The sequence below is a fragment of the Prunus persica genome, chromosome G7, assembly GCF_000346465.2.
Source record: "Prunus persica cultivar Lovell chromosome G7, Prunus_persica_NCBIv2, whole genome shotgun sequence".
In the NCBI taxonomy this organism is placed as follows: Eukaryota; Viridiplantae; Streptophyta; class Magnoliopsida; order Rosales; family Rosaceae; genus Prunus; species Prunus persica.
This window is the reverse complement of record NC_034015.1, coordinates 12,185,686-12,203,811: the sequence shown is the minus strand read 5'-3', so window position 1 is coordinate 12,203,811 and position 18,126 is coordinate 12,185,686. Positions and strand designations below refer to the sequence as shown.

Genomic DNA, 18,126 nt, shown 5'->3' with positions numbered 1-18,126 from the left:
AAAACAAGAAACCACATGTAAATACAATCAGCATTTTGTATCACTCTTTTATCACTACTGTATCACTTCTTTCACACCATTGTATCACTGCTTTATCACCACTGTATCACTTCTTTATCACCATGGTATCACTTACCCAGTACTGTAGCACTTTTTGGTCATAGAGGAATTTATGAACTTCCTATGTTTTCCAGTTTCAACCTTTGTCCTGTTTTTTACCTGTAACTTTCCAGTTGTTGATCCAAATTTTATGTTCTTTATATGGTTGGATTTAGCATGAAAAACTAAAGAACCCAATGCATAACAAATGTCAAAATCATTTACATAAATGTAGAGAATTCAATAAAAAGAACACTCAAAGGTTCAAACAACAAACACAAGTGGCTCCTGGTACATCTTGAGTACATATTGAATGATATAGTGACTAAGTTATTTGATTTCATACTTGGATAAATTAGACTATTGGATTTTTATATTTTACAAGGATAATTTGGTGTATTTGTTTAAGAACTTATGTTATGTGAAAGTATTATAAACTGTATTTTTATTAGTATGTTTTTATTATGGTACTATCGGTGTACCGGCCAATCCGAACCAAATATTAGGTTAACTGATCTGAAGTTTACCGAAGTCTTTGGTTTGGTTAACGGAAGAGCCTTCTACCGTTCTAAACCGATTCGTGCCCAGACCTACGGACGAGTCTCTGATGGATTCTGCTCGCGCTTATCATATAATGCCACGTCTTAACTTTCACAATCGACAAAGTAATGAAAATTTGCACGAGACAAGGGAATAAATTTGCACAAAACGAAAGTTACTATCTCACTCATCACATGATGTGCGTATATATTATTTTACTATTTCGAATTAATCACAGATGAATACATGATATGTGTGGCATGTCCATATAATATGTGTGGCATGCCGTAATGGACCGGGATGGCAAAACAGTGCCATCATGTTTCACATAAAACAACAGAATCCACATATCGCTCAAAGAAGCAAACAAAATTTTGTGTCCTGTGACAGATTGGAAGGTCGCCGTAGAATTCGACATCTGTTGATAAAATCAGAATCTCCCATCGACTGTAGCTCACATGGAGCTCTGAGCGCGACTCATACCAAACCCTCCCCATCTAATTAAACCTTTCCAAGTTTAGAGAGCAAAGAACCAATATCCAGAAAAAATACCCGTATGAGATCTCATCTTATCAAAGATTTTCACTCTCTACCAAACCCCCATATTAGTTTTTATACATCAACCATGGAATTTGCTAGCTACCCATGAAGTCTTCCATAGTTATAGTTCTCAAGCTCTCAGTTTCACAGAGAAAACAATGGAGTGTGGAGGAGGACAGAGCAAGGCGGTTCCTTTGCTTGACAAGCCAGCTGGGGCTTCTGCGGCTCAGACTCTCGGAAACATAATCGTTTCCGTTGTTGGGACCGGCGTTTTGGGTCTCCCTTTCGCTTTGAGAATCGCTGGCTGGCTTGCGGGTTCGCTTGGTGTGATTATTGCTGGCCTCGGCACCTACTATTGCATGCTCCTCCTTGTTAGTTTCTTCGGCTCCTTCTCTTTTTCTTCAGTTTTTCATTCTTGTTTTAATTTGTTCTTTGTGGTTTAACGTCCTATTCGACACAGTTATGTTGTTAGACTATGTGGCAGGTTATGTTGCTAGACTGTTCGACTCGACATTGTCAAACTACCTTACATGTTATTAACTTCTTCATTTGGGCATTTAGATTATTTTGACATGTTAAGTTGGGACTTTTGTTATGTTGCTAGAGTATATGCACATGCTATGCTATGTGTAGAGCGTTTTAGGTGTTTTATTTATTTTGAGATGTATATGAACAAACATCACTTAGATCAATCATTCAGATTACAATATGACCCGCTTAGATCAATATTCGTGAACACAGCAATCTCCTTTTTTCCCCCCTTCTTAATTCACATTTCTGGTGTGGTATAGTTGGACTTTTTTTTCCCTTGGGGATGGGGAAAAGTTTAAAATTGATCTTTATGTTTTGATTCCGTGATAATGAATAGGTGGAATGTAGGGAGAAGTTGGCATCAGTAGAAGACTCAGCAAATAGAAAAACTTATGGTGATTTGGGTTATGGATGCATGGGAAGGACAGGTCGTTATATAACCGAATCTGTGATTCTGGTTGCCCAATGTGGAGGCTCCGTGGCGTATCTTGTATTTGTTGGGCAAAACCTTTCATCGATATTGAATGGCTACGGTTTCTCAGTTGCTTCCTGTATATTTTTATTAGTTCCAATTGAAATTGGGCTGTCTTGGATAGGCAGTCTATCTGCTTTAGCACCCTTTAGTGTCTTTGCATCAGTCTGCAATTTGTTGGCTATGCTCTTTGTGGTGAAAGAAGACATACAGCAGGCATTCGAGGGTGAGTTTTCTTTTAGTGATAGGACCGCGGTCACATCAAGTATAGGAGGGTTGCCATTTGCAGGAGGGGTGGCAGTGTTTTGTTTTGAGGGGTTTGGGATGACATTAGCACTGGAAGGTTCCATGCGAGACAAAACCTCGTTCCCGAGGTTGCTTGGTCTGGCTTTGACAGGCATAACCCTTGTCTATGTTTTATTCGGATTCGCCGGTTACATGGCTTACGGTGATCAAACCAGAGACAGTGTCACTCTCAATCTCCCTCGAAATTGGTCTGCTGTAGTAATTCAGGTAATGTGCTCTAACCTTCCCTGTCATACTTGTCAACACTCATCTTGGTTTCAAATTTTCATTGCATGTGCTTACTTTTATTGTCTTGATCTTTCTGTTTTTAGGGTATGCTTTGGAATTTAGATTTACAATTAAGATAAGAAGTTCTTGGTAGCTTTGGGTTGTGGGTATATATAAAGAAGTTGTAAGAAATACATTTTGGACAGAAAAATAAAAAGGAATGTATGTTTCTTAGTTGGAACAGTCTCTTGAGCTTAGGCTTAGTTGGCAAGATAGATCCAATTACCGTCATCCACCTTCTTAGAAGCTTAATTAATAGTTCCCCTGCCAAACTATATATGATAGTATTCGTCTCATGATTGGTATGCACTATTTCAGTTTTCATCAGTCTTCCTGTTTCCTTATAATTGCCTTGCCCAAAAAGGATATGGTATTGGCATAAAAATATGTTAATACAATTATGATATATCTTTAAGTATAAGGGAAGTACTTGTTATGTTTATACATATACTGATATGCATGCATATTGTTACAACGAAACTTTAGTTTTCTCAATTTTCTTTCTCTAATTTCAAGTATCAAATAAATTCTATTAAGGTAAACTATCTTTTAGTGTGCTTCCCTGATCCCATAGCAAAGATATCATGGTTTAATAGCTGAACTGATGACTTGGTAATCATGCACATTGACTAGCATGTGAAATCCAGGTGGAAAATATGGTTTCAAGGTTGCTTGATGGGTTTTTACTTTTCAATGTATAGTTTTCTTGATGAGTTCTGTAAGTAGTAATCATAACATCTGACTAGGTTGATGCAGAATGTCTTTCTTTTCAATTATACCTTATGTAACTGTAGGAGATTTTGGCTGATTTTTTGGCTGACTGCCTGGTAACAGATTGGTTTGTGCTTGGGGCTAATATTTACGTTCCCAATCATGCTACACCCAATTAACGAGATCATAGAGGGAAAGCTAGCGAAAGTAAAATGGTTTCAGAAGGCTCATGACAATAACGACGAGTATTCAACAACACGAATCGGAAAATTTGCAATATACATGACTCGAGCAATGGTGGTGATCCAATTGGCGGTCTTGGCCTCATGTGTTCCAGGGTTTGCAGTATTTGCCTCGCTTGTGGGGAGTACTGTATGTGCACTGATCTCATTTGTTTTGCCAGCTACATTTCACTTAGCATTATTGGATTCTTCCCTAAAACTCTGGCAGAGAACCTTGGATTTTTCCATTTTATTGTGTGGAATGCTTTTCGCTGCTTACGGTACCTACAACGCCATAGTCGGTGTTTGAAGAGTTTCTTCACTCAACACATGAAATTTTACAAAAGATACATAAATAGCAACTGTACAAGGGAACTACCCTCAAAAGATACTGTATATTGTATCTGGGTTTTGAGATTAGATGTACCAGCAGAATGTATAATATTGTTTTCATGTTGTACCTAAATTGTTTGTCAGTTGCGTCAGAAATGTGATCCTTTGAATTGTTCTCGTCTCCAGAAAGCACATTTTTACTTTCTATTGCATTGTTTCCTTGGTGATCAAACTATTGCATTTGTCTTCTCAGTTTTGTTTTGATTGTTTAATTTTTGGTTCAGGTAGTTGTAGAGATGGAAAATAGTCACATATCACAAGCACAACCGAGGTTGCCATTGTTGATGCTAATTTGATAAATGAAAATAGAGCAGGCAACAAACAAGTTCCTCTTTAGAGAGTCACTCTCATTTGAACCAAAAGAACACAACTTGGATCCAAGTCCAGCCCAGCTCTAACGCCCAATTCTAAAGCCCAACCTGATAAGAATAATAATGTTTATAACTACGAAAATCATGGTCATTGGACAACATAACATACCATGAGCAATTCTGACCCCAAAAAAACACCTATATGGGCAAAAGACTTTGGTTAATAGCAGTTATCCCAATTTGATCTAATGTTTAAGAGATATGGTTTCACCTAAAGGCCAAATATAAAACCTTCATTATAGAATTCTTGTTCACCCGAGATTCTGTGTTCGATTTCCTCCTTTTCTAATATCACTTGTATCATAAAAACATATTAGATTGTGCCAATGAAGAATCAACGAATGATCTCTAATTCTAAACATGAACTTTCACAATGAACAGTTTAGATTATGCCACCGCATTATATAGTAAACCCAGAAGAATAATTTGTTCCACAGATTTCCATATTAAGTTACATACCGCTATGCATTATAAAATTTCTCTATATTTAAATTACATAAAGATATTCGATTCTCAATTGCGGACTTCGCATACACCTTTTTGTACTATTGAAAATATCGAATTTCCCATTTGTTTGGTAGTTGGTAGTGTTTCTGATAATTCTAAGAAGAAATATTATAAAATTTTGATTCGATTTTCGTAAATCCAAAAAAGGAACCAAATCGACCGAAAATAGGCCTGGCTTTATCTACAAAGCTGAATAATTTATCAAATGATTGCATTCATTGGTGGCATATCAGATTTGGATGCATCAATAAAAGCTAATGCTCTTGCCACTCACCTTGGCATGAACACCCCACTCTGCTTTTTGGCATAGATTACAAAGTGGGAAACGAAAGTGAAAGGGAAAAATAGACAATGATTCTCATTCTTGGCATTGTAAAAATCAAGGTAAAAGGCAAAATTTCAAAAATTCCGAAGGATAGCTACCTACCTTCTATTTGTATATACGTGTAATAAATTCTATAATGTTGATGTCTGATGATCGAGACCGTCATTATGATTCAATTTTGTTCAATATCATTCATGTAGATCAATTTTGTCAAATTTCATACATTCTACATAAACAATATTTAGAATCTGACTTAGAAGATAGACGATTTCGGTGAAAAATCTTCTTCGTTTAGAAAAGGTTTGTTTCATGACATGACACCTACAAATTTGATTATTATTAGTATCTATCTACTAAAGATTTGCCACTAAGGAACAAAAATATTCATGTGGGCAGAGGGCAATAGACAACACTTGTTTGTTAGGGTGAAAATGAAAGGGATTTTTTCTTGGGGACTTGTAGCTAATGTGAATCTGACTCCATATGACTCATTCCACCCCAAAACATGAAAGAAAAATAAAGTGGTCCCGTTTTTCATGTCTTGTCTTCACTTTAACCCAATTATTAGAAGTATGCAGTCTAGCTGTCTTGGTGCAATTCCCTTTTCGCTTAGGTGGAAAAGGTAGGGAATTGTTGGTTTTGCCAAAACTTTTTGAGAAGTTGATAATATTTTTGCCCATTCTCATATGAACCACAACCCTGAAAAAGTAGGCTACAAATATCAGTGATTGTGACTATTCGTAATCCAATACCAGGGGTGAATGGAACATGGATCATGGTGTTGAGACAACATAATTCCATCCACTCCATCTTAGTAATGGGAAATACTATATATGTGTTTGATGTAGACCTCGAACTCCATACTCAAACCCAAAACCTACTTCATATATGAATCTCAAAACTCAAGCTCATAGTGTCGACTCTCGAGCTGGGTTAGGCCATAAATTTGAATCCTTAGATCCAAAGTTGTGCTTTAGCTCAACACCTTAGAACATGGATTCGAAACCCTAGACCTCAAAACCCAAAATTGGGTATAAAAAATTGTACCCTAGGTCTGCCTCATATTCGAACTTTGAATTTTAGAGGTCGAATCCAAAAATCTGAACATGGACTTCGAATCCTAAACACCAACCATGTGCTCGTTCTTAATTTGATTGGGATAAGTTATCCCAGCTTTCTAGTTAGTGACAACTTTCCCACATAATTAGGGCAATTAGCCAAACATGAGTTTGAATTAGTATGTTTTAATCACTCTTTAATCTCACATATGAAAATTTCAACTAAATAAGGAAATTCTTAATCCATAATAAAATGATCACCATGTAGGTTACGACGATGATCCAGTTAGGTACAATGATCTCAATGCATCCAACGATCACCAAGACAAGTCTCGTCTAAGCATTTTATATGAAACATAGGGAACTAAGAGAAAGAGAATACCGGTCCAATTCGATTTACTTGAATTGGTCTAAACCGGACCAGTTTGACCCGAATTCGATGACAAAGATTACTATGTTTAATGAGTATGATGTGCATGGAGAATGCTGATGGTGACATGATTCCTCCTCATAGTAAGAGCATTCACAGTGGGAAAGTGTATAATGATGTGTATGTTAAATATACACCCTTTGTTATTGGAATCACCCGCAATGGAGAGACGTAAACGAGTGTAAATTTGCATCACTATCATGAGATGTAAATTTAAATACACATATATATCTTTTTTTACATCTCTTGTAGATGAGACTTACATGAGAAAATGTAAAAAAAAGTGGACAAAAATGGGACCTACAGCAAAAAAAGTGAAATAAATCAATTATACATCTTTCCCACTTGAGCAAAAATCACATTTACAACCTCTAAATATGTAAAGGGGATGTAAAAGTAACTATACACCTCCGAAAATACATCGTCTCACTATGAATGCTCTAACGAGATGGAGCCTCCACTTTTAAATTCTAGTGGGGCCCAATTCCGAAACACGGAATCATGCACTGCCACTGATACCTACACATTCCCTCCCTTAATTTAATCTAACATTTTTGCTTTCGCTTTTTCTGGGAGAAATCTGGTGGGCCACCAAACTAAAAATATTAAATTTTCTGGGTGGGCCCAAACATCACAGCTCAATCGCCTTGAAAGCGTCTCTTTTGCTTGCGTCAACTTGTCGTTTACTTTCCAAAACAATACTTTTGCTTTATATTTTTAAATCAAATTCTTTATATCAAAATTGTTTTCTTTAAATGGACCATTGAATTTGTTTTTTTATATAGTTTTTTTCATTTTGTCTTTATTTATTGACTTTTTTATAGTGTAATTGGGAGCATAAAATTGAAACTCTAGCGAACCATTTTATTTGTAAAATAATCAATTTGGTCAACAAATGTCAAAATTTAAGAAATTTAAGAAATAATTAAGTCGTGTTTCAACAAATTGTTCTTTAAGAGAGATTCTAATTGCTTTCTCAACAAGATATTAGATTTAAGTCCTAGCATCCGTGTTGTGTGTACGATTTTAGTATATTATCACCCATCTCAATAGGAAAGGTCATCAAAAGAGAGATCCTCCTTTATATAACACACATATATATATATATAATGGATTGGTATTTTGTAATATATTCTATTGAGTTTTCTGTTAATTAATTTGGCCTGCAATTGGATTATAATATGTAATATCAAAATTAAACTAGCGGCTAGAGAAAAAAATTCTTAAAACGGATTAGACTATAAAAAAATCTTAAATGTGATGTCACAGTGAAAGAAACATTTCATCTATATATATATATACAGTCTTGATCTCTTGGACTACAAGGGTCCAAGAAATTTGTGGTTACTCACCGTTTGATGTAAATTCAACGGTTCACTTCTTTTAAGAAACTTTTTTGAACCATTGGATTAATACCCAATGGTGGGTGACCACAATCTCTTGGACTACTGTGGTCCAAAAAATCGGGACTGTATATATATATAATTATTTTATATATATAGATGATTATATATATATATATATAGATGAAATGTTTCTTTCATTGTGATATCACATTTATTATTTTTTTTATAGTCTAATCCCGATCCCTTGAACTATAGGAGTTCAAGAAATTGTGGTCACTCATCGTTGGATATTAATCCAATAGTTCAAAAAAGTTTCTTAAAAGGAGTACAAGAGTGAATGAACTATTGAATTTAAATCCAACGGTGAGTGACTACAAATCTCTTGGACCCTTGTAATACAAGAGATCGTGATTGTATAAAACAAAAGACAGAATGGTGAAACATTCAAAATATCAGAAAATGCTCTTAATTAATGCAAACATTAAAAATTGAAATGATTAATTAAATGAGGACAATATTGTTAATTTATATTTATTCTATTAAAAAAATAAAAATAAATAAAATAATGTGTCCTATTTTTATGGAACATAACTACCAATTTTATCTTTTCTTAGTTCTAAAATAAAAATAAACAAAACAAAACAAAAAACCATTTGGCAAGGGGCTAGTTTAAATATATAAAAAATTGGTATGCCTCAACGGAGGTTTGAAATAATTCAGGCTTGTATTAAAAAATATATTAAAATAGTTTGGAATATATTATCTACTTTTATTTATAAGACAAAACTCCCCATTGAACCAAAAATTGTTGATGATAAATGTTAGTGATCCACCCTTTTATTTTTTGTAAAAAGATTCTTAATCGTGCAATTTTTTTTTCCGGTTATATTTGGAGGAAAGAAAGTCCGAAATTTCGATCTTGAGTGCCAAACAAGAGGAAAAAGGGAAGACTACAACCACTATGATAACCCCACTCGACCTTATAAACTTTTATTTTTTAAAGTTCATGTCAACCCAACAACATGAACATGTTCATGGAAAGGCACTAAGTATGCATAATCAAGAAGCTTATAGGTCAAAATATTAATTATTAGCACACAAACTCGAAGTTATGGTATAATAGTTTTGATTTAAGTAAATTCTATAAAATAAAAATAAAAACTCGCAAAAGAAATTTAGTTGATATTCCTGCACCCGAGTTTCTATTTTCATTTTCGAATTCTCTTTTTAAATATCGTTTGTAATTATCACAAAAACAATTAAAAAGAAAAAAAAAAACCCACCGAAACGCTCGAACTTTTATAGTGTTTTTGTCAGTAGCAGCTCAGACTCAGAGCAAGTTCCTCAAATACCACCACCACCCTCCCCTCTGTTTCTCTTCCCCTCCTCGTCTCTCACCCATAACTCTCTGAACTAAAAAAATTTCTGTCTGTAGGAGTAAAAGTCAAAATGGGTCAACGTCTGCCCAATCCCACCACCCTCTTCACTTCAAAGCCCTCCGCAGCATGCACCTTCCTCTCTCTCCTCGTCATCTGCATTCTGGGCTTTTATACTCTGCATTACGTCCACCCTGCACCCTCCTCCTCAAATCCCCAAACTGCCCTCCGATTCCGCCGGATTTTCCTCTCCCACGCCACCAACGCCACCGTCGCTTCCTACCTCCGCGCCCTCACCCTGCACTCTCACCTCGCCGGAACCCCGCCCTCCCTCGACACCGCCCACTTCGTCCGGGCCCACTTCATGGGCCTGGGCCTCGACACCCGCTCGGCCCACTACAACTCCCTCCTCTCCTACCCACTCCGCTCCTCACTCTCCGCGCATTTTAGCAACGGCTCCCACGTGGACATCCCGTTGACCGAACCGGGTCTCTCAGCCGAAAACGGCGTCGTCGGAGCCTACCACGCCTACTCTCCCTCCGGGTCGGCGCACGCTAAGGTGGTGTTCGCCAACCACGGCACGGACGAGGACTATCGTGCGCTGGCGGAGCTGGGGGTGAACGTTAGCGGGTGTGTAGTGCTGGTGAAGAGAGGCGGTGACTTGCCCAGAGGCGAAGCGGTTGGAAAGGCTGAGCAGAACGGTGCGCTGGCTGTGCTATTGTACACCGAGGGGGATGATGGGTTTAAAAAGGGTTTTGAGAGGGGGCTTGTGAGAAGCGGCGCGGGGGACCCACTGACCCCTGGGTGGGCCGGGGTTGATGGAGCCGAGAGACTGGACCCGGAGGACCTTGAGGTTTTGAAGAGGTTCCCAAAAATTCCATCCATGCCGCTGTCGGCGGAGGCAGCCGAGCTCCTTCTGGCGACGCTGGGCGGCTCTCCGGTGCCCAATCAATGGCGAGCATCGCTGCCCGCCGGAGTCCGGGGTGTCGGGCCTGGCCCGACAGTGATGAACTTCACTTACCAGGTTGGTGCCAATTTTTTTTTTTGTTGCATGGTTTTTAGTCAAATGTGGGGGAAAAAGTAGTGTTTTGGAAATTTTCTGTCTGGAATTGTGTTGATATAAAGCCTTGAATAGAATGTGTGTTATTTGACTTTTGTGTGTTCTGTTATTTCTGTTTTGTTATCCAGACTGGCAGTTGTGTAAAAGTTTTAGTCAAAATTGGATGTGGGCACTGGGGAGGTATAGCTTCAGCTGTAAATTTGGGATTTTGCTAGAAACAGTGTTGTGGAAAAGCTAGTAGAATTTGGTACCAACCTTGGAAGAATTATTGACTTGACTGAAATTTTAGTCAAATGTGGAAATATTTGCTTGGTTTGTCTGTATCTCAATTTGCAAACTTTTAGCTAAGAATTAGATGACTGGAAAGTTACAAAATTTTGACCTTATAAATTGCAGTAAATTTTTTTAGAATCATGGTTTTTGTATACTAGTTGTGGGAATATCATTTTATGGGTGTTGCCACAGGAGAATTGCTTGACTGAGTCCATTGCCTGCATTTTTTCGGGTGTGGATCAGACAGAGGAACCTAATGGTTGTAATGTTTTTGGGCAGTATATTATACATGTGTTTACTTCATTTCCCCAATATTTTGCGCATATGAACTTGTGTTACACCCAGACTCTCAATTCATAGTAAGCTCACCTATTTAAAGAAGCGAAGCCAAATGCTATTTTTTTCCTTCTGTCAACAGCATAAGAGAAGAATGCAGAGTAAGAAATGGCAAATAATTTGGTTGAATTAAATAAACGTTTAAATAAGATTGATGACATTTCCATAACTGTACAATATTGAGAATTTTGAGTGCCACAATGTTCATATTTATGTGGAAATTCGATACTCGTTTGCTGAGGAGTACACATGTTTCTTTCATTGTGCTTATGAGAGCTTATCTTTTAGTCTCTGTTAGAAAGCCTTTTGTTCTGTCACTTTGTGTTGCATCATCTACCATGTCATCGATATCTCCTTTCAATAAATGTCTTTCTGCGTTCTTTTATATTCTCCTCTTTGGCTTTTAAATAATTTGTTTATCTACCTATTAGAGTTTCTGAAAAAAATAACCCTAAAGAAATAAGGAGAAATTATTACAATTTAACCCTGTTCCCCTGATAACATTCTTCCCCACACCCTCTCTCCTTGTATATTTTTTTTAATCTTGTACTTTATGTGTCTTAATTTTAGGGGGAGAAAAAGGTGGTGGCAATTCATAATGTTTTTGCTGTCATAAGGGGAGCAGAGGAGCCTGACCGCTATGTGCTGCTTGGCAATCATAGAGATGCATGGACATATGGGGCTGTTGATCCCAATAGTGGAACTGCAGCGTTACTTGACATTGCTCGTAGATACGCTCTTTTGATGCGTTCGGGTTGGATTCCTAGGAGGACGATTATTATCTGTAGTTGGGATGCGGAAGAGTTTGGAATGGTAGGTGATTCTTAATCATAATTGCCAGTTGATGTTAACCAGTGTTTTTGTGTGTTTGTGTTTTGGAAGAGAGGTGGCTGAATCCAGGCACCCATCCTTATTTTAAAAGAGACCCGTGGGTTGGTGACAGAACTGCAGTTGCAATTATTTTAGAGACTCCACTATGGATGCTCGAAGTAGTGCACTTGTTTTGTTTGTATATGCATGGAATAGATTAGTGTTTCTCTTTGTTTGTATTTACATAATACTAAATAATAGTTGTTCTATCTGAAAACTTCAATGTGTTGATCTCTCAAGTTTAAATTCATTATGTTCTATCCTTCCAGGTAGGATCTACTGAGTGGGTTGAACAAAACCTTGCTAATTTGGGCTCCAAAGCTGTTGCCTACATTAATGTAGACTGTGCAGTTCAAGGGCCAGGATTATTTGTTCGCGCGACTCCTCAGCTGGACAATCTTATTGTTGAGGTTACAAAGAAGGTAAACTAAATAATCATAGACAATGCCTACAATTATAAACAAATTATGGTCAGTTTCCATGGATGTGAGTTGGTGTTGACGCCTGTATTTGAGTAAATGTGCTTAACTTGTATTCAATCTGACTTCAGGTTAAAGATCCTGATTCAGAGGGTGCCACTGTATATGAAACGTGGATGGCTGCAAATAGAAGCATTGACGTAAGTGAACATCCACAACTCCCTTTCTTGCTCCATACTTTCAAGTATTATCTGCTATGACTGTTTTGGTGAGCATGTTCTGTCATGGATTTGCAGATCCAAAGACTTAGTGCACTGGATTCTGATTTTGCCCCATTTGTGCAACATGCAGGAGTTCCTTCCATTGATATGTACTATGGGAGAGGTACACCCTCTTATTTTCCATACTTCTGGATTGACAAATTTTTGGGCCAAAATTTAAGGGCTTACCAAATTGTATAAACATGTAGGTTTGCTTGTAAGTCGAGTAGCAAAGTTAAGTTTTCATGTTAATATTGCAGTAGTGTGATGAATCTTCATTCTTGTTCAGATTTTCCCGTCTATCACACTGCTTTTGATGCCTATGACTGGATGGTAAACTTTGGAGATCCTTTGTTTCAGCGTCATGTGGCTGGTCAGCATACTATTCTCATTTGTCCACAAAAGTATTTGTTATCAGGTTTTTTTATAATAGATTTGAAGACTTTTACTTTATTGTTGAAGTTCAATGTTACTTCTCCTGTGGTTTTCTCAGTTGCTGGAATATGGGGACTTCTAGCCCTTCACCTGGCTGACGATTCAATTCTACCTTTCAATTTCCTCTCTTATGTGGATCAATTAAAGGTTTTAATCTTCTCCGAGTAGTGTCAAGAATTTTTTTTTTCTTAAATTTCTTCTTTATGTGAAATATGGATTGTTAACATTTTTCCTTACTGATTTTGTTTGGTGGAATTGGGAATTGCTAAAAATTTTAAGTTGAGTTTGGGCAGCCGAAATAAAAAAATGTCTTTCAGATACAGCACAGTTTCTCTAAAGTAATTTATTGGATTTGAGTGTCAGATGAATCACTTATGACAAAGGCTTTCTCTTCTTAAAAATCAAAGTTTTGTTTTTGGTTCGAAAAAAGCAAAGTCAAATATTTGAAATAGGCACAAATTTAAGGTCTCGTGAATGCAAGGTAGAATGAGTAAAATTAAGATAGAAATGACGAAAGCTTTTTTTTCTTTTTTTTTTTAATAAGTGCTTGTGGTTGAATGATGGGCAGCCTAAGGTTCCTTTATGCATCTGGTTGGCCCTTTTGAACTTAATACTAACCCTATATCTTTTCGAATTGTGGGCAGCATTATAAAGATGTTTTGAGCAGCTTGTTGGATGGGAGTGTATCTCTACATCCTCTCACAACAGCAATTCAGGAATTTGCCTACGCCGCCAAAGAAGTTGAACATGAAGCGCAGGTGAAATCAGAAATTTTCGAAAAACTCTTTGTTTTTTTATACTAGAGCCTTTCTTTGCTGTCAGTTAGTCAAAATTAATGGTCTAAGATTGATTAAAAAATAATTGAAAATTTTATTCATGTCAACGCAAAACATTCGAATTAGTTCTTTTTTTTTTTTTTCTGGTCGAGCATTCCAATCTGGTCATGCCAAGAGAAGCATTGAAAAGCTTTAAACACTTCCACAATAAGGTCTGGAACAACTAAGACAACTACAGCAATCGAATCAAACCCATGGGTATATTATTCCTTGTCTGGATAAAAGGGGAGTTAATGCAGTTCAATGACAATCAAATAGTACCAATTGGTCCATGCATATGGGCAATTGAGTCTTAGATTGTTTTATTTAACTGCATATCTTTATGCAATTTTTGTTCACATTTTCTGGGAAAGAGAGTCAATTTTTATGCAGATATATCTCTGCATTGAAATTTTTTTTCCCTTGGAAAACTCAGTGAAACTTATCCTTCTTGTTTTGAAATGCAGAGGCTGAGAGATGTACAAAGTACAAGTGAGTTAGTATTGTTGAAGAAGCGGGCCCTGAATGATCGGCTGATGCTTGCTGAAAGAGGCTTCCTTGATTCAGATGGACTTGAAGGAAGACACTGGTTCAAGCATCTTGTAAGTACTTCTGTTTTCCTTGGTTCTCTAAAGTTGATGGCCAATGATTACATATTGAATTGTAGTAGTAGTCTTGTCTTGTACGCGTCAGTAGGCCTTTGACATACAGAGGAGAGGTCATACAAGCACATTGCATAATTTTTCCCTCTTCTTCTTGTAGGTTTTTGCGCCTTCTAGTGACCATGAAAGCGAACTACTCTTCTTTCCGGGAGTAGCAGATGCAATATTTCAAGCAAAGAGAACGAGTGGGATGGAAGGGCAGGCCAAAATTCAGCATGAGATTTGGAGAGTGGCCAGAGCCATTCAGAGGGCAGCCAGTTCTCTAAGAGGAGAAATTTTCTGATAAATGTATACAAAAAGAAAAGAAAACCTCAGAAACATCTCCGCCCTGACTTGTATGTATGAGAGCAATGAGTAGAAGAATAGATCTTTTTGCCCTGTAATGTAAACCTACAGTTTTTGTACACAGTAATAAAGTTATCTAAATGAAATTATGAAGCTTTTAAACTTTTGCATATAGAGATTAGAAGCTTTTTTTTCTTATAAATAGCAAAGGGGTTTGTAACTCAAGTGGTTAAGATCATCCTTGCACTCAAAGTCCCATATTCGAATCCCCCTCTCTAACTATTGCGTTAATACAAAGAAAAGAAAGTGCGTCAAATAGGCACGAGAGAAAAAGTGTTATTGATTCATAAATTAAACTAAAACCAAAAAGGCAAAAGGTGTATTCTAAAACCAAAAAGGCCAAAAGTATATTTTTTTACAAAATTTGAAACAAATTGTAAAAAGGTTCGCGCCAGGTAGGGGTCGAACCTACGACCTTCTGCTTAGGAAACAGACGCTCTATCCACTGAGCTACAGGCGCTTGTTGTTCTACCTTCTTCCGTTAATTGCATATGTACACATTTGACAAGCTTCCCGCCTATTTAATTCGAAATTAACAAGCAGAAATTAGCAGATTCTTCAGAACTTCAGAATTTGAGAGAGAGAGAGAGAGAGAGAGATGGAGGAATCTATACGGAACTTGTGCAAGGGCGTAGCGTCCTTCTGCAACCACCTCCAGAGCAGCTGCGACGCCCTAAAAACCTCAGTCGACCGCCGCGCAATCCCTCTCGATACGGCGTCGTCCACCTTCCTCCAATCCCTCAACCGCCGCGTCTCCGCCGCCAGCACCCAGCTCAACCTCCTCGAAACGATGTCGTTCGGAACCGTCTCCTTCGAGGAGCTCCTGGGCCACTGCACCGAGGTCTACAAGGACAACCAAACCCGGCTCCTCCACCTCCAACGTCGTCTCTCTCCTTCGTCCGCTTACGACCCCGGTACTCATTTTCTCGCCGGCCAAACACGCCCTTATATTTATTCGTAATTGTTGACTAATTCTGATTTTGACGTAGAAATTGAGATCGATGATCACGAAACGACGCCGGTTGATCCAGAGGACGGATTCGATCCACGTATCAGTGATGAAGAAGACGACTCTTTGTATCCTTATTAAAGAAATGAAAATTGGAATTGACATTGCATTTGTGTTTTCTTAGTGAGCTTTTGCTTAGATTGGACGAGTCTTTGAGTTTAAAGAAGCTTGGACTTTCGGATGCTTCCCTTGCCACTTTAGCATTTCAAGGTGAGAAATTGAAATGAAACCCTAAGTCTTTGTTTGTCTGTGATTTCGTGTTCACAAAAATGCTGGAAATTTTCTTGCTTGTTTTCTAGCTGCTATGCAGTTCACTTCTATTGCTTACTCTCTTGCAGCTAATGCTAGAAATGAGGATCCAGATATATCTTTGCATGAGTTTAAGTCCTTTAAGGGGTCATATGATCATTCTACGGATACCTCGGGAGCATCTGGAGATGGATTGCTCTCTGATTTTGGTATGTAACGTCGTCTTTATAGGTCCATTTTGTTAGAGACTCATCACTTTAGTTGTGAACAAAATTAAATGATTGCCCATATTGGTATTGGCATTCTGTGTGAAATAAATGCAGGGGAAGGTGAGGATAAACCAAAGCTAGCTCAAGTTCCTTTGCCTCTTGTAAATGTATCTAGGGATGATTATGAGAGTCTTCCTTCCTACATGAAAAGCCTAGCACCTTGGGAGGTATGGAATTTCTACCTCAGGTTTCTTGTAGTTGAATTTATGTCTTCAAGTTTTTCATACTTTAGTGCAATATAATGCTTCAATCACCTGCATCATGAAAAAGGGAACTGCTCCTGTACCTGTATTTTGGAATCATGTGGTGAAATTATAGCCAGTATTATCTAACAATTGAGAATGGATTAAATTAAGTTAATAACGAAAAGACAAAAGGAGAGCAGAGATAGTTGCTTAATGAATTTATACCATTCTGATAGCTCTAAGATTAACAATTTTGGATATTGAATTGTACAATTTTGCTTAATTGAGAATTGATATTGAAATGTACAATTTTGGCTTATGATACTGACTAATGTAATGATGAACATTCCGAGTTAGTTGTGCTAGACCTTTGAGAATGATAACCCCAAAATTTTACATTATGACAAGCCCAAAGGTAAAAGATCAGAAAAGAAACCGCAGTTTTGTCATTGTTCATCTTCTGGTGTAGAAACATAATTTGAGGATGTTGCATAGCAGATTTAACCATGGTTCATGGATTTCTCGTCTAAATAACAATTTCCTTGCACATGGATATGCTGTATCTTTAAAGCTAATTGATAGAGTTAAAATGGCTTTTCAAATTTGTATAAACCCTATAAAATGAACCAAGATGCGAAGTTTATGAATATGCATAATGCATTGTGTAGCCTGAATGATTTTGATATAGTGGCATTATAATTTATATGTAACATAAAAATAATGCTGGCAAATTGTCTCTGGTTTCATCGAAACCAAAAACAAAAAATGGTGCATTAGAAAACTTACGAAGTTCAATTTTTTACTCTATACTCATCAAAATATCACAGTTTGCTTTATAGTTTATCACCCAGAAGAACAAATGAACTGATTGCTATATGATATCCGAGCATAATTTTGATTTTGTGATGTCGATTTAGTTGCTCACGGTGATTTCGATTTCTGAAGTTTTTGTGTGTTGTACTTGTACTGAACTCGACGTTAAGGACCTGCTTGCTGCTGTTGAGAAAATTAATTCAGGCCTGAAAGGAAAAGCAAAGGGAAGTAGTTTCTTCCACCAAGATGAAATTTCATCCTTGGGTTTGGGTAAGTGATTCTTTAAACTCTGCCTAAACTTTTGTTTGAATCAATATAGGCTGCTGACAGCTATGCTTGCTTGTTGGCGTATGTAAAACTCTCACTCGAAATCTCTTAACCGTCAAAATTTTTGACAAATAGCTTGTGATGGGTAAAATTATTTATTTATTTATAGATGTCAATTTCCAAGACCTGATTTTGGTGATATTTTTGTTCATAATAGGACCTAAAGCGAGATCTTATTTGCTGCTGCTTGTACGCATGAATCGATTAGTTGTCGAGACTGTAGATGGTTTAATATCATACAGAGTTTTGTAAGGAATTGGCGCATTGATATGTACTCTTTTATTATTATTATTATTATTATTATTA

At 37.2% G+C, this 18,126-nt stretch overlaps 3 protein-coding genes and 1 non-coding gene across 4 annotated transcripts; 3 read left to right on the top strand and 1 right to left on the bottom strand.

Moving 5' to 3' along the window:
- LOC18771078 (amino acid transporter ANT1) lies at positions 997–4,252 on the top strand. Its single transcript, XM_007202076.2, has 3 exons — positions 997–1,550; positions 2,048–2,695; positions 3,590–4,252. The coding sequence occupies exons 1-3, from the start codon at positions 1,338–1,340 to the stop codon at positions 3,995–3,997; spliced, it is 1,269 nt and encodes a 422-aa protein (XP_007202138.1). The 5' UTR covers positions 997–1,337; the 3' UTR covers positions 3,998–4,252.
- Positions 9,167–15,076, top strand: LOC18769803 (probable glutamate carboxypeptidase 2). The gene is made up of 10 exons (XM_007203990.2): positions 9,167–10,517; positions 11,733–11,975; positions 12,302–12,454; positions 12,583–12,651; positions 12,748–12,835; positions 13,001–13,084; positions 13,205–13,293; positions 13,791–13,904; positions 14,429–14,563; positions 14,724–15,076. The coding sequence occupies exons 1-10, from the start codon at positions 9,567–9,569 to the stop codon at positions 14,904–14,906; spliced, it is 2,109 nt and encodes a 702-aa protein (XP_007204052.2). The 5' UTR covers positions 9,167–9,566; the 3' UTR covers positions 14,907–15,076.
- On the bottom strand, positions 15,356–15,428 carry TRNAR-CCU. The gene has a single exon. It is a non-coding gene; the product is annotated as a tRNA-Arg (tRNA).
- On the top strand, positions 15,533–18,123 carry LOC18771135. Its single transcript, XM_007202706.2, has 7 exons — positions 15,533–15,882; positions 15,958–16,045; positions 16,117–16,187; positions 16,316–16,435; positions 16,550–16,662; positions 17,664–17,763; positions 17,978–18,123. Exons 1-7 carry the CDS (start codon positions 15,567–15,569, stop codon positions 18,070–18,072), a joined length of 903 nt encoding a protein of 300 aa, XP_007202768.2. The 5' UTR covers positions 15,533–15,566; the 3' UTR covers positions 18,073–18,123.